The 16,435-nt window shown below is 28.9% G+C and overlaps 2 protein-coding genes and 1 long non-coding RNA gene across 4 annotated transcripts; all 3 read right to left on the bottom strand.

Annotated features, from left to right (window-relative positions):
- Nucleotides 1-2,974: 2,974 nt before the first annotated feature.
- LOC129900809 (protein FANTASTIC FOUR 2-like) lies at nucleotides 2,975-4,004 on the bottom strand. The gene has a single exon (XM_055975870.1). The coding sequence runs from the start codon at nucleotides 3,758-3,760 to the stop codon at nucleotides 3,131-3,133; it is 630 nt and encodes a 209-aa protein (XP_055831845.1). The 5' UTR covers nucleotides 3,761-4,004; the 3' UTR covers nucleotides 2,975-3,130.
- Nucleotides 4,005-5,598: 1,594 nt separating this feature from the next.
- LOC129901159 (uncharacterized) lies at nucleotides 5,599-8,871 on the bottom strand. The gene is made up of 2 exons (XR_008769772.1): nucleotides 8,654-8,871; nucleotides 5,599-8,159 (listed from the first exon to the last, which is right to left on the bottom strand). It is a non-coding gene; the product is annotated as an uncharacterized LOC129901159 (long non-coding RNA).
- A 2,281-nt stretch (nucleotides 8,872-11,152) lies between these two features.
- LOC129900308 (uncharacterized) lies at nucleotides 11,153-13,593 on the bottom strand. 2 transcript variants are annotated; one of them, XR_008769595.1, is made up of 4 exons: nucleotides 13,504-13,593; nucleotides 12,356-13,281; nucleotides 11,449-11,515; nucleotides 11,153-11,311 (listed from the first exon to the last, which is right to left on the bottom strand). XR_008769595.1 is itself a non-coding variant. In XM_055975258.1 (3 exons), exon 2 carries the CDS (start codon nucleotides 13,223-13,225, stop codon nucleotides 12,359-12,361), a length of 867 nt encoding a protein of 288 aa, XP_055831233.1. In that variant the 5' UTR covers nucleotides 13,226-13,281; nucleotides 13,504-13,593; the 3' UTR covers nucleotides 11,153-11,515; nucleotides 12,356-12,358. The 2 variants fall into 2 exon arrangements, 1 of the variants encoding a protein (XP_055831233.1); XM_055975258.1 differs by having other exon boundaries at nucleotides 11,153-11,515.
- Nucleotides 13,594-16,435: the final 2,842 nt, after the last annotated feature.

Below are 16,435 nucleotides of genomic sequence, written 5' to 3'. Positions count from 1 at the left end.
ATATTACTCCTAAGATTCTGAGAGAATAAATTGCATAAATAACATAGAATATTTTAATTATATACAATAATATATCTAATATAATTTCACATGTGAAATATGATAAAAATAAAATATATATAAATTTATCCTTATTTTTATAAGGTAAAGAGGTTATTTTCATAAACTCTCGATTTAAAAAAAAAAGTTGTGAAGTAGGGTTGCAAGAATGAAAAGATATGATGAAAAATAGTAATAGACAAAATAAATGTAGTAATAGAAAATAATAAATAATTACTAAGGTTGGTCCCGCTCATCCCCAAAATGAAGTACGACGCTATTCAGCTATCAGCTAATGTTCTATCCTAATTTTCGATCTCCATAATATTTCTATATAAGATAATGCTCTCAGTAAGTTGAATTTGTATCATATCCGCTCTAATCACCTTCTTTCTATACACTGATAGTGTTAAATCTGTTAGGCATAATACATAAACAAATACTCAAATTTGGTCATAACTGGCAAGTAAGTACTCTAACTTTGAAAGTACACATGTAGACACCTCGACTTGATCTCAATTGATAACTAAATACTTTAAGTCGTTCTCATGAACCCCCAATATTCTAGATATATATTTATATTCAAAATTAAAGTATTTAGTTATTAGATAAGGCTAAATTGAAATATCTATCTACCTATTAAGCCTAAAATGTTAAATACTTTTCATGATGTAAATTTTTTGCTAAAAGCGTACAAATTTATTGTAAAATTGATAATATCACACTATTATTAAGAATATGGTTGAATTGATTTTAGCCCAAACAGTATATGGCGCCTTATCCATTTTGGGACAATGACACAAACTTTTACCATTTGACTAGATATATGGACAAGAAGAAAATATAAAACTAAAATTAAAGGCTCAATTATACTTTTGAGAATATTAAATCTATGACACTAATGAGGAACCAATCAAACTTATTCTTATGGTTTCTTTCCTTTCAAGTTTTTAATTTCTTTTCTTTTTTAAAATTTCAACAGCCATTCTAGCCATGGAAAATATTAATTTGTTTTTTTTTCTTTTGTTCTTACTTTATATTTTCTTGTCCTAGCATATTATAACAACTTAAATAAAATCTAGTCATCCATGGAACTTATCCACATATATTTTGTTTCCTATGTATGTTTCTGTCTGTTGGTAAGGTTGTCCTATGGACACCTTGTCAAGTTGACGTGATTGGGATCCGGAGCCATAATTTTGACTAAAGAGATTTAAAATATAAAGAACTAGACACACGAATTAATCGAAAGGGGTTCGATATTTACCATATATATATAAAAATTTATTTTAATCATATATAAATAGTATAATTTTCTGCCAAAGGGTGATTCAGATGAAGCCCCTAGCCACAAGGTGACTCCGCCACTGATTGGGACCAAATAAACCCAACCAATAATTAGGTTTCTTTTTGTTCTCTCTTTTTTTTTCGGATAGTCCACATCTTCACAAATATATTTATATCATCAAACCTTTCTTCGAGATAATGTCCAGATCGTTACGCTTTTCTTGCAGGTCAAAAAAATACTCTTTTATCACTTTAACCATTATGTTAGTACTAATGGTATTGACGAGTCAAAAACTTAACATTGGGTGCATTTTTGGCGTGATAGGTGGACGCCGGATAATTTTGTACAAATCTAATATTTTAAGATAGTTTTGGCTTTTTTTAAAAATTTATATACCTATAATTTTTTATATACATAATATAATTTTTCAACGAAAAATATTCAACTATCCATCCTTTATTGTACGTGCTACACCATTGCTGACATACAATCAAGAGGATTCAATTGAATCTCCTTCATCAAACAGTTATACCGTAAATATAGAGTAAAAACAAAACTTTATATATATATATATATATTAGAATCCTCATAGCATAAAGAAAAATACATAGCTATATTTCAAGTTTGACCATTTTGAATAACTTTTAATCCTTTATTAAATTTTTTTACTCCACCATTGCTCATCATGCAAAGTTTTTGTAATATTAAAATAATTCTTTTCACAATAACATACCAATTTTAACTATTTTTAATAAAAATTTTCACTTCGCCGCTGATCGCCCCCCTCAAATTTATGTAGTAGGATATAGTCCAGACATATAAGCACATGGTCATATGTGATATTTTCTCATCAAATTTTGGTGTGTATCTATGACAGTTACTAGTCATAGATATGCAAATCTAGTACATTAGTCCACTTGCATCTCTATATTTATATCAATATATGTTTATATATTTAAATTTCGTGCACTATCGATATAAAAGAATAAATGATAAGTAACATGTTATAAGTTATAACATGTTCCGACTTTAACTATTAGTAATAGTTTTCATAAACTGAATTTGTTTTAAACATTTAATATATATATATTTAATAATTCATTCTTGGTGCATAAATTAGTGGAGTGTTAATTAAGCAAAATAAATAATAAATGATAGTTTTTTAAAAAATATAAAAAAAAATTAAAAGACAAATAATACGGATAAGACGAGATTGTATTGAATTTGTGACAGGAAAGACGAACTTTTTCCTTCCCAATGATTAACACATGCAACAATTACTGGATGAATGTGACCCTTTGAAATTGATGAGACATAGTAACATTTCCACCAAATAAAATTAGGAGTGTTATCCTAAAAAATGGACTTTGTAGTGCACGAAAATAAATTAGTTAGGTCATTAAATATTGGACATCAAATGAATAAAAGATTTTTAACCAAAACCCCTTTTATACATTTAGTGGCAAATTCAATAATGAGTTTGTGAATTCGACATAACTATTAATTTTAGGGTCAAAATCTGTATATATATGTAAAAAGTATGTATAATCAATAATTGTAATTCATTATATCTACGAGGATTATTGTATGATTAATATAATTTCTCTATTGTACAAATTTAAATTACTCAGAACTTCGAAGCAAATATCAAATATCAAGTAGAAAATCAAAATAAATGGTAACTCATCACCGGTGAAAAGTTGAGATACATTCCCTAGAAGAAAAAGGGATATTAAACAACTAAATATATGGTAGCATTACGCTAAGATGGTTCGAACAACACCGTTATAATATATAGTATTTTTAGGAAATGGCGACCCAAAATTGACCCCAACTTGAAATCCCTTTAATTCTACTTCCACTTTTTTCTTTGCATCTTCTTGGTATTCCAATTTCACTTGGTAATTTTCTCCAACTATTTGTCTCTTCACCATTTTCAACTTGAGCAATTTTTGCAACATTATGATTAGTACCATCATTTCGCCACGAAAGCGTGAGCGTGCCATTAGCACGCTCTGCTTTGAAATAAGAGCTGCAGGCATGTATGCTTACAGCTCTTAACACTAAACGATCACCTTCACTATGAGATCTTATTCTAGTCCTCTCATTTCCACTGATTGAAGTCAGGGGAGGCGGGAAATTCACTGTCCTTTTAATTCTTTTCTTGAATTCTCGACATTTTGATCGTTGAACGCCACGAAAAATGTCCCTTTCATCCACGTTTTCGTTGAAATAACAACCCGTCTCGTTTCCTAAGCTCTCTGTGCACATCTCTAAGCTTCTCGTGTTCATGACGAGAGAAGATAGCTTCGTTGAGGGGTGAATGTAGACGTGATCGTCTTCTTTATAATCGGGTTGATAATGGTAGGAAGAAGGCTTGTTGAGGAATTGTATGAAGCTCCAGCTATTCACGTCTTCAAGAATTTGAGACATAGTGGAAGTTTTGATATACTAAAAAAACAGGGGAAAACAGAGAAATTTTTCTGTTTTTTAACTTGAAAACTGTGCAGTTTTTTGGGTGTTGAGAAAATAATGTGCTTAAAATGAGGAATTTCGAGATGTGTCAGATTTTAAATGGAACATGAAATAGAGTTTCTATTCAAACCGATGTATTAAAAGAAGAATTTTGTAAGTATTGATGACAGTAGCGCGACAAAGAGCAGAGTAATGTTAGATGGATAGAAAGGATAGGACATGAAAGAGAAGTGGAAGGTGCAAACTTGAATTTATAGGAGTGAAAAGCTACCACTTGGGGGTTTTGGGGCTTGGGGAGAGGGGAGAAGGGCTCCTATGCGAATTCAGAATTGAAACCTTTTGGATTTGGTCTTTAAATTTACCATTGAACCTATTTTGACATTATTAGAATTATGAATTTATAATATAATATTTTTTAAAAAATATTGAATTCAATTGAACTCGTAAAGAAGTTTTTTTATTTGCAAGAGGAGCAAAAAGTATTGATGTCACTAGAAATATTAAGCCTTTTATTCTACCACACATTTTATAATGAGGAAAGGAACAAGAAAAAGTTAAAGAAGTGGGAGGCTAGAATTATTTGAAATGGTTTCTTTGTTTCTTTTCATTTTCCTTTTTTTTTTCTTGAATTGGAAGGAGATGTTGATTTTTGCCTGGTTTTAATAGTTAAAATTTGGTTGGTAAGTTTTTGAATAAATGTTAAAAAAATAAATTTAAATATTTTTAAAAAAATTCACAAGTTTTATACCTCAACTATTTATTATTCTCTTTATCTAATAAATCTATCACTTCTTTTATATTAAAACACATATTGATGTTAAGTTAGTTAAATATTTGTTTTCAATCGACTACATGCGCGTGTATAAGCAAATTTAGAATTGGGCTGTATTTTAATACAAAGAGAAGTGGCAGTTGAGGTATAAACTCGCGAAAAGTTAATAGTTCATTAACTAAAATAAAACAATGGATAGTTAAAAAATGAAACTCGTGAAAAGATGATAGTTTAGATGTGTGTTTTACGATTGACTCTAAGTTTTATTTTTTTGAAAAAATAGAATTTAAAAAACGTGTTGATTGGTTAATTCTCTTTTGTCCATAATAAAAAAAAAGCAACATGATAATTTTCTTTAGCAAATGGGAAAATGATGCTTTTGTCCCTAAGTTATCGCGTTATTCTAATTTTAGTTTCTGTGATATTCAACTAAACATGTTTAACCTTTAATTAAGTAATGCAAGTCATTTTGATCTAATAACAAATCTCATCAAACTAAGTAAGAACACTATACACATTTAAAAAATTATGCCTTTTGCCATATACATCCATCGTCTAATATTTAACTAGGTTAAATTTTTTTGATTTATGTATAAATATTGTATGCTAACTTTCATTTTATTTTTGTGTGTCTACTTTTTAATATTTCTGATATTCCTTAATAAAATTTCTGATTTCCTCATTGCTTCTTTATCCCCTAAATATATTCAAAGGACTATTTTAAAATTTCGCTCAACCATAAGGTACCATTTTTCTTGCATTATTATAGTCTATAGATGAAATAAATGTAATAATTGAACTGTGATTTGGCATCTGTTTAAAGTTTGAAATGTCTTTTAGGAAGTTGATTCAATAAAAAACGATATTCGCATGGAATATTTACACCAAGTCAATACATACTATCACTGAATAATACGCTTTTATAGCCACCAAAAACAATAGCACATTGAGGACTATAATTATATATATAAAAAAGTCATTTCTCTTTTAATCGTTGTAATCAATTAAATAAGATCAAACAAAATGAAACGAAAGAAATATTTTTATTTATTATATTGTCCGAATTAATGGGAAAGAAATGTTACAATGTTGCAAATAATGTATAAATGGTAGAAGGTAGTAGGTACCCGTGAAATAGTCAAAGGTACACCCTAAAAAATATACAGTAACATTATGAAAAATTTCTAACAAACATGTTCATTTTTTATAAATCAGTAATGTGAACTACCATAATCTACACCTTGAAGTAACACACATCAGTGTATCTATACCCACATAGCCACTCTGAAAAATGCTTCCGCACCCTTGTCGGATCCTCCTAAATGTGTGACTTTCAAAGGAACTCACGTGCATCCGACAGTATTTTTTGAAGAGTTGGAGCAACATAATGCTCTGGCCAATTCACAGAGTTCAACAACCACCAGGATACTTTTAAGCAGTCTTAAGCTGAGATATAGATGAATTTCACTATGTTATTGCCTTTAACTATGTTGCTTGGACTTTCGAGAAATGTTGCCGTTATCCATTTTGAATCTTTCTTTTGGAGGATCCGACAAGCACTGGTGACATTTTTGAAGAGTTCAAGCAATATAGGCGTCGACAATCATCACAGTAAACACAAATAAGGCAATAAATGAACAAGGAAAATGAACTATAAAGATGGTACCACTGTGGTATACTGAAACAAAGTGTGAAAGAACTTTTGAAACCAGATGAACTTTATGTTTAGTTTCAACAAGGCAACATAAATAAAGCTCTATACAAGAGCAGAACAGCTCAGATGGTTCATATAGTCGACCCCAACACAACTACTGAAAGCGAGGAAATAGACCTCAATCACTCAGATTCACATAGATCAAAATGTATCCCATTGCAAGGATGAGACACAAATAAGTAGAAGAAAATAAAAGAAGAACAATAACAACATAGCCAGTGTAGTCCCACAAAGTAGGGTCTGGAGAGGATAGAGTGTACACAGACCTTACACCCCAAGAGAGGATGTTTCCGATAGACCCTCGGCTCTAGAAAAAACAATCCAGGAACTAGCAGAGACATAAAACATAAGGTGATTTTTTTCTATCTACACAAGTCTTTTTGAGCTGTATTGGAGGGAGAATGCAGGTAGAAGATAACCTGAGGTGTGCACAACCTTTGAAATTCGAGATGATCAGTAAGTAGTCGAACGTTGTCTAATTTCCCTTGTCAATTTTATTGTTATTACTCTCCTACTATCTTATTGTTGGATTTTATTATAACATGTTGTTTCCTTTGCTTTAATTATCGTATTATTTGTTATCGCTACTGTTCTTTCATCCATTATTTTCAACATGGTTTCTTCACTATTGTATTTCCTTTCATACCTGATTTGATATGTTTTACTTGAGCCGAGGGTCTATCAGAAACAACTTCTCTACCTCAACAAGGTAGGGGTAAGGTCTACGTACACACCACTCTCCCCATACCTCACTTGTGAGATTACACTGCGTATTTTGTTGTTGTAACAAATAAGCAGCCCGAGACATGTGACTATCATGAAAAATAACTATGGTGTAGGAGATAGACCTCAGATAATCAAATATGCATGTCTATAGAGGTTAAATGTCATTCAAAACTAACATAGTTCCCACTTATATCCCACACATACAAGAATGATCCCCAATTATTCTTTTTGGATTGATAAGAATGATACACAACTAAGCAAAAGAAACAACAAAACAGAATTCTAAAAAAGAAAGAAGAAGGCCTAGCAGAGACACAACAAATAAGGTAGATTTCTCATCATCAACCTAACTCTTAGTGAGTTGTACTTCCGGAGAATGCAAACATGCAGTTACGTGCAAGCTGATCAGATACCACTGTTATTAAAACGAGTTTTACCTTGTATAAACTGATAGTGTCCGAAGTACTTTTACCCTATCAAGTCTCACAAAAGATACTAACAAGTAATTGTCCAGATTTGGTAAATATGAAAAAGTGAAGTAGATTACCTACCAAAACAACTTAATTCAAAATATATTATAGCGGAAAAATTCTTTATACTATCAGTGTTATGAGTTAAAATTCTATTAAAAGGGATATCATTGTACAAGAATATAAGATAAATAGGTTTCTAATGTTATTACCTAAATCATTGGTCTGAATAATGAAATGCAAGGAGTGAGTTTTTTTGTATCAAAGCATCGGCATCATAGAGGAGAGGACATAGGACAGTTCCTTTAAATTAATCACCATCCAAAATGATGAATCTCAAATATGAAGTACTCCAAGTATATAACAGCGAAAGAGACTACCACCAAAATTATTACTTCTCAAGTCCAGCACCAGCTTAGCAATGTTGCTGAAGAAATGTGGAACCAAGTCATTGTCGTGTGATAATTCCAGAATATCACATGACGACTGAAGTGACTCGGTTCCACATCGCTTAGCTATTAGTACTAGATTTGAGAAGTAATAATTTCAGTAAGAATTCTCCACAGTTATATACTCAAAACACTTGATACTGAAGACCATTATTTCTTGAATGGTAATCAATTTGAAGACACTGTCCCTATGTCCATATCATTGCTGATTCAGAGCTTCTTCTACCTGCAAAACAATCGAAGACCGCATCGAATCATAACATGATGTTATGCTAACTATGCACAAATGAACCTTCACTGGTTAAGCTTAGAAATACTACAAGAAACACCCTTTATAGCAATTTTGAAGGAAAAGATACAATTTTGATTAAGCAGAAGTAAATTTGTATTAAAATTGCATCCCAGATATCCCAGATCAAGAATCCTTTACAGCAATATGAAAAAAAACATATGATTTTGATTAAACAGAACTTAGTAACTTTATATCAGAATTGCAGAGAAATATACTGTTTAAGCCAAGATATCCCAGATCAAGAACCCCTTTACAGCAATTTGAATAAAAAAGATATAATTTGATTAAACAGAACTAGTTATATTCAAGATCTGGAAAAGGGGGTGTGAAACAAAAGAAAGGTAGGGTACAATTTAAGCTTAACAAATCCCAGAAAGAAAAATCCTTCAGCAATTTCAAGAAAACATACACAATTTAGAGAAACATACTGTTTATAAGTTAAAAGATCTGAGACAAAGAACCCCTTTATAGCAGTTTGACTAGAAACTAGAAAGATAGGGTGAATGCACTGTTTAAGCTAGCAAATGCCAGAAAAAGAAATTCTATTTTGCAATTTCAAGGAAAAAAAACATCTACAATTGATCAAAACTAGTAAATTAACTACCAAAGAGAAAATTGCACAAATATTTGTGTGTGTAGGGATGATGGAGTTGGGGGTGGGGGGGGGGGGGTCATAAGGGGGGGAGTTATAAGAAGCGATAAGGAATGGTTCTTTTTTTTCCTTCTTTTTCTTGTTATGGTTGGGGTAGGTAAGGGGTAGATTGGCCATAAATAATTTTTGGCATAATACATTAATAAGTAAACATTTTTACTGTAAATATGCATATCTAGACACTTCAACTCATTTCTACTGTATCAGTGGAACACCTCCAACTTACAAAAATGATCATTTAAACTTTCAAAATTTATGTGTCACAGCAGTGTATAGTGAATAAGAGACACAATAAGGACGAGAGAGTACTTAATTGCCAATTGAGATCAAGTTGAGGTGTCTAGATATGCATTTTTAAAGATGGAATGCTTATAACTTGCCATGAGATCAAGTTTAAGCGTCTGTTTATGCATTTTGCATAAAATTTTTCCTTATATAGTTTTTATAGACCGAACCATTATTGAGGAAGGGAAATTAAATAGCACATGACAAGTCTTAATTTATGAAGGGCATGGCCAACTTACAAAAATTTCACTACTTTACGGGTTAATTACTTAGATACACTCTGGTTTGTAATATTAGGAAGAAAAAATTACACGGTATGACAAACCTTAATATTATATTACGCATTTAGGGTATAGTTTAAAATAATTACGGCTTTCCGCAAACATAGCTATCTATTTACGCGGTATGACAAATATCGTTTGCTAGATATACAAATATATATGTATATCAGTTACCATTATATAATTTTTTCGACAAATATAAATATACAATTCAACATATATATATATACAATTTGTCTCTCGCTCGCCTCTCTCCTCCCTCTCTCGATCTCGCTCACATCTCTCCTCCTCTCTCTTGTCAGATATGCAAATACATATATATACCAGTGTTTGTATATTTCGGTATACACATAATTCGTGTTTATAGAGTTTGTGTAATTCGCTATAGTGGTTTTATAATGGCAAATTTATGTTTGCCTTATAAGTAATTAGGAAAATTATACCCATATGAAATAATTATGCTTAAAAAGTTTGTCATATTTGAAAATTCCTCTATTAGGAATCTTACCAGATTTTTATGCGTCTAGATATGTCCAGATACATGTATTTCAAAATACATAGGGTCAATATTAGGTATAATTTATTCTAGATACAATGTATTCAAATTGATTTGCATGCATACATACATAAACAAATGTCGCTAGCCTCCCTCGCCTTCCTCCTATCTCGCTCGCCACTCTCTTATGTATCTGATATCCCAGATACATGTAAATCATACCAAATACATACATATACATGTATCTAAGATACATGATTATTTCACTCGTCTCCCTCTTCATCTCGCTGACCTCTCTCCTTATTTTTAGTTTATCTAATAGCAAAAATATATGTATCTAGGTGTATCTTCCTCAATATTAATAAAAAATTCTTAATTAGTGATAAAATATGTAATTATTTAAAAATATAAATAAAATTAGTATATATGATGTACGTCTAATAAGATAGTTTCTACTAAATAAAAAGATAGAAAGATCACAAATTAAAATAAAATATTAATAAGTAATTGAATGTTATCTCATTTTCCCGCACGATAGACTTCTATGATAGAAATTGGATATAAAGAGCTACAAGAAGAGAGAAAGGAATGATTCAATGCATTGACTCTTTTGGTTTAGGGGATAGTTTTTTCTTTTTTCTTTTTTTCTTTTTCTTGTTATGGTTGGGGTAGGTAAGGGGCAGATTGGTCATAAATATGTTTTGACTGGTATGATTTATAGACCGGAGAAATATTGAAAATAAAATTAAATTAAATAGGACATAATATGTCTTTAAGCACATTACTTTTAGATAAAAAAATATGAAAATTAACACATTAGAATAGATAATTAACAAGTAATATTAAGTATTATTTCGCTTTTGTATAGAATAAACTTAATAGCAATTTGGTGCACAAAAACATATTTCTAGTAGTGTTTCCCAAGTTTTCAAAAAAAAATAAAAAAATAATAATAATAAAATAATATATATATATATATATATATATATATATATATATATATATTTAAACAACGATAGACTTTTTTTCTATCATATTTCTCTCATATTTATTTTAATATACTTTACTTGAACTAAAAATTTATCAATAACAATCTATCTATCTATCTTTACTATATAAAAATATACTTTACATGAATTAAGAATTAATCAATAGCAATCTATTTTTACTACATAAAAATAAAATTACATATGCATCATATTATTTAAATTCTACTTATAAAATTTCAATACATATTATATTATCGCCTTTTATATTTAAATGGCAATTTTTTTTAAATGAACCACTTGCACTCCTAACTCGGTCGCATAATACAACAAAGACTAATAAGTCAAAAGGACACTAACAAAGTCAAGTTAGATTTGATGGAGCAACAACCTTCCCTTTGGTCCACCATAGGTGTCTGTCTAGTCATGACTAATTGCCAAAAAATGGAAAAATAAACTTCATTCATATCCACTTCTAAAAGATGCCAAAATTCTTTGTTTAAGTGACAAAAACAGATTAGCATGAAAAAAAGAAAATTCATTAAATCATCATCCCCTTGATTTATGGCTGCAAATGGCCCCTCACAACCCTGCATGAATAAAATGGGAGAAAATCATATATAGGAAAATAGAAGAGACAAAGATATAGCAAATATTTTCTTCTCATTTGTCTAATATTATTAGTCTAAAATTATGAAATATACATTGCTCGTATAATGGACATAGTAGCCAATAAAATGAGTAAACTATAAGATAAGACCAAAATTCAAATCTTGTTTTACGAGCTAGTGAAAGATGAGATATAAAGTAAAATATAATTAAGATACCAACAAGCAGACTCAAACATAAGGAATAAAAATTAACGTAAATTCTTTTTATTTATGTAAATCTTGGTATAAACAAGTTACCAGTGCATAATATACAAAGACTTCTCTCATATAGAAGTCATTGATGAAAATTTAAAGACGTGGCTTACTAATCAATAAAAAATATAATAAGCGAACATTATGAGAAACTACGATTCATATCTCGATATATTAGTGGAAGCTAATACACATAATAAAATAATTAAAGTACATGCAGCGTGAGTTGAACTCAAATATTATGAAAAAAATATTCTATTATTACCACTAAACTCTGAGCCTTGATTCACATGTAAAAGCTACAAACACAACAACAATATATCAAGCGTGGTTTCAAAAAGAGAGATCTGAATAACATACACGATTAAAAAATTATTATTTTTTCACTGACTATTTCCATTGATATTTTGATTGAAACGATGAGCGGAAAATAATATTTTTATACGAAAAAATTAGAAAGTGTTAACACTATTTCAGTGAAAAAATTGTTTTCCACAAAGTATTTTCCAAAAAAAGTTACAAACACAAACAAGAAAAGAAGAATTTATTTCTCATACATGTACTTACATGTTAGATGTCTTTGCCCTGTGTGTGATCAACTTTGCAAGCATTCTCCCTCAACTTTCTAACTCCACAACAGCTCTCAATAATGCAATTATCAAATATATGAGTTGTTTTTGGATTAGGACCATGAATCATCACACAAGTGTAGTCCTCTGAACTCTCCATTTCATCAAAATCCCCATAAGAACAATTTTTCACCTCAATCGAACAAGGTATTTCAACTTTGAGTTTTGCTCCAAATATAACAAGGGATTTTTCACTAGTTTTTTTAGGATCAATGAGAGCAAGTCCAATACTTTCTGATTCCATCTTGTTATTTGAATGTTCTTTAGTTATGGGGTTTGATGGTTTTCTATCATAACCAAAAGGGTTCCTAAGATTGTGATTTTGCATGTCATCAAGAGTCGAATTTGGGCTAATGACGCATTCAGCACAATACAGCCAACTTTTACTTGTTTGGAATTGAGGCGTGGAGTGTGGTGGTTTTCTATCATAACCAAAAGGGTTCCCAAGATTGTGATTTTGCATGCCATCAAGAGTAGAATTTGGGCTAACGACGCACTGAGGTGTTTTTTTTGTGATTGTCTTAATAGTTGGGGGCTTTTTAGTGATGGGGTTTGGTGATTTTCTATCATAACCAAAAGGATTCCCAATATTAAGATTTTGCATGCCATCAAGAATGGAATTTGGACTAGTGACAATTTCACCCTCATGTAATCGATTCCGACTTGTTTGGATAGCTCCGATATCAGATAAGCTTCTAGTTAAAAGGCCATTAAAAATTCTTGGAGAACCTAAGAAGGATGAAATTGGTTTATTTGTGTAATTTTGTGTGGAATTGGGAGAAGGACAATTAAAACTTTGATCAGCCATATATGAACTTTTGTTTGTTAGTCAATTGTCAGGATCTCCTCTTCTTGATTTGAAAACTGCAAATTAAAAGCAAGTAATGTTAGGGGGGAAAAGGATTAATTTGTGGTAAGTTATTATCAGCGTAAAATTAATCAATTATATTCATTTCATATTGAGTGTAAAATTTAAGCGGAAAAAAAATCATGATATTTTAACATATATTAAGAGTTAAGCTGACTTTCGAAAAATAAAATATGTGAGAATTATTTTGAAACGAAAGAAAATAACAAGAAACTTACCAAAAACAACTACCACTATCACCTTCCATGAATACTTTAAACAAAAGAACAGACAAAGTATGATTTTGTTAAAGAGAATTAGGCCCCTTGAAAGCCAAAGCTCCAAATTTATATCCAACAATCTATTTCACAAAACATTATATTATGAGTCCGTTTGGATGGGCTTAAAAAAAAATAACTTTCATTCTTTTAAAATTTTGAAATGCTGAAAGTTATTTTTATAAATAAGTAGTTGAGTATTTGGATAAAAGTGCTTATATTGAAAATAAGTGTTTAAATTTTAGGATTAAAAGAATAAAAAGGATAGTTTAGAAATTTAGCTAAAATATAAAGGATATAAAAGTAGTTTATATGATCAAACAAAATGACTTTAAGCACTTAGAAAAAAAAAAATTCTAATTTTTCATTTTTGACTGACTTTAAGTATTTTATGGCTTAAAGTTAGCATTAGGCAAACACGTCCAAAAACTAAAAAGGGATTTTAAGTTGATCCCATCCAAACGAGCTCTATATATTAATGGTATAAATAAATTGTATTTTACTTTATTTTTTAGTAAATTTTAGTTTTCCTATTCTGAAAAAGGTGTTTGTGTATTTTTGAGTTGATTTAATAATGTTAGTACTTATCTCTTTCATCATTTCAAGCAGTTTTTGACTTATCCATATTTTGTCCACTTTCGTGGGCCAACTAGACGGAAATTTCACGATATTTTTATTAATTTATTATTTTATACTGGTATAATTTTATTTTATTATTATTTATGAGTATATTTTATTGAGATCTGTTATAATTCATTTGTATATTTTATTATATAATTTGTGTACAGTATTGATATAATTTACTATATAATTTTTCAGTGTTTGTATATTTCAATATACAATCATTTGTAGATATAGCGTTCGTATAATTCGCTTTACAATTCGCAGTTTTTATATAGCATATATATATTTCACTATACAATTCGTGTACAACGTTTGTATAATTCGCAGTGTTTGTATATTTTGGTATACAATTAATTCATAGGTATAACGTTTATATAATTAGCTACAGCTTTTGTATAATAACAAACATAAATTTGTCATTATAAGTAATTAGGAAAACTATACTCATATCGAGTTATTATGCTTAAAAGGTTTGCCATATATGAAGTTTTTCTTATTTATTATAAGTATCTGAATTATGCTCGTTAGATATAATTTATCTAATTACGCTTCATAGCTATAGTTTCATTTGTTATGGATATTTCCATTTATATATTTCGCTTGCCAATATACAAATAAAGTAAGTATATACAAATTTTGTATTTATACATTTAGAAATTTTACAGAACTCCGATGTATATTTCACTAGCCAATATATAAACAAGGTAAATATATATAAATTATTTATTTATACATTTAAGAATTCTTCAAAATTTATTCAAATCAAATGTATCAACAATTTATATACAAATAGGATAATTATATACATAAACTAAATTTATGCGATTATAATTTCTTCATAACTTATACAAATTAAATGTATCAATAAATCGTGCACAAATAGTAAGTGTATGTATATACAAATTCTAGATTTATATGATTATGAATCTAATTGTACAAATTAAATAGCAATATTGATTAAACTGTAACTGTAATTAATAATCAACCAAAACTATGGCTTAAATATATAATAACTATTAAATATTTGTCATTTCGCAAAATTTCTCCTAATCTTTATTAAAAAGTTTATTAAGTATTTATAAAGATATAATTATAAATTCAATTATTATAGTTTTTAAATTTTAAATTATTATCAAAATAAATTTTAAATTTTGAATCCGAAGCGACCAACACATAATGACGCAAAAATCCCTCCATCTCGAACTGCTTTCTCTGCCACGCATCTCACTTCTCTTGTAGGCACGAAAAAAACAGTGTGTTTATTTTTTGTAAGAAAAAATTAATATTTATTATGTGGATAAAAAAAAATTATTAATCTTATATTAATAATGCTTTTAGTGAAATCAAATGAATTCCATAGTTTTTCCCTCATAAAATTGTAATGTTGCTTATATAGTTTCTTGCCTTTAATTTTATTGCTTTCTGTTATTTTTCGTGCTTCAATTATCGTATTTTTTATTATAATTATTACTATGCTTTGCTTTGTTTTCACTTTTGATAATTCCTTTGGACCTTTTTTTTTTTTTTTGAATCGACTCCATCAAAGATAATATGTCTAAGGCAAGAATAAGATCTACGAATATATTTTATCCCTTGGAGATATAACTTTATGAGGCTACTTTGACCTCAAGTATTATTATCTTTTATTTAAAAAATTTATACATTAAATATTTGAAATATATTTATAAAAAAAGATCTCGTGTAGGTATATTCCTTTTATTATTAGTAATAGTAGTATTAGGATGTCTTACTTTCTCCGATTTAATTTATATGTCTGGCTTTCTTTTTTAGTTTGTTTCATAAAAGATTTTTTTTTTCATCGTAACTCTTTAATTCTAAATTTCCACATTATATGTTTAAGACCAAAAAATTAAAAGAAACTTTAATACATTCTATATATCTTTAATTTTAAGACAACAATATTTAAAAATCTTCTTTACTTTCTTTAACTTTATACTAAATCATAACCAAAATAAATAAATTGAAACAATGGAAATATTATATTGGAAAAATTACTTAATTGAGTGCTTTTTAAAAATTAATTACTGATTTTAGCGATATTTTTTATTTATTACAATTTATAGCAATACATAGCAATATTATGATAAATCTATACTTGTATTAAAAGTGAATTATGCATACAATATAAATGTATTATAAGTGTTTTAAAATATATATTATGTTTGTGTAGTAAGAAATTGATACAATGTATTATCTATCTATAAAACTTGTATTATATATGTTTTATATATAGTTCTCTGCAATATGT

This window comes from Solanum dulcamara, chromosome 8, assembly GCF_947179165.1.
Source record: "Solanum dulcamara chromosome 8, daSolDulc1.2, whole genome shotgun sequence".
Taxonomy (NCBI): domain Eukaryota; kingdom Viridiplantae; phylum Streptophyta; class Magnoliopsida; order Solanales; family Solanaceae; genus Solanum; species Solanum dulcamara.
The sequence above is the reverse complement of the archived record's forward strand: the minus strand, read 5'-3'. Positions and strand labels throughout refer to the sequence as shown.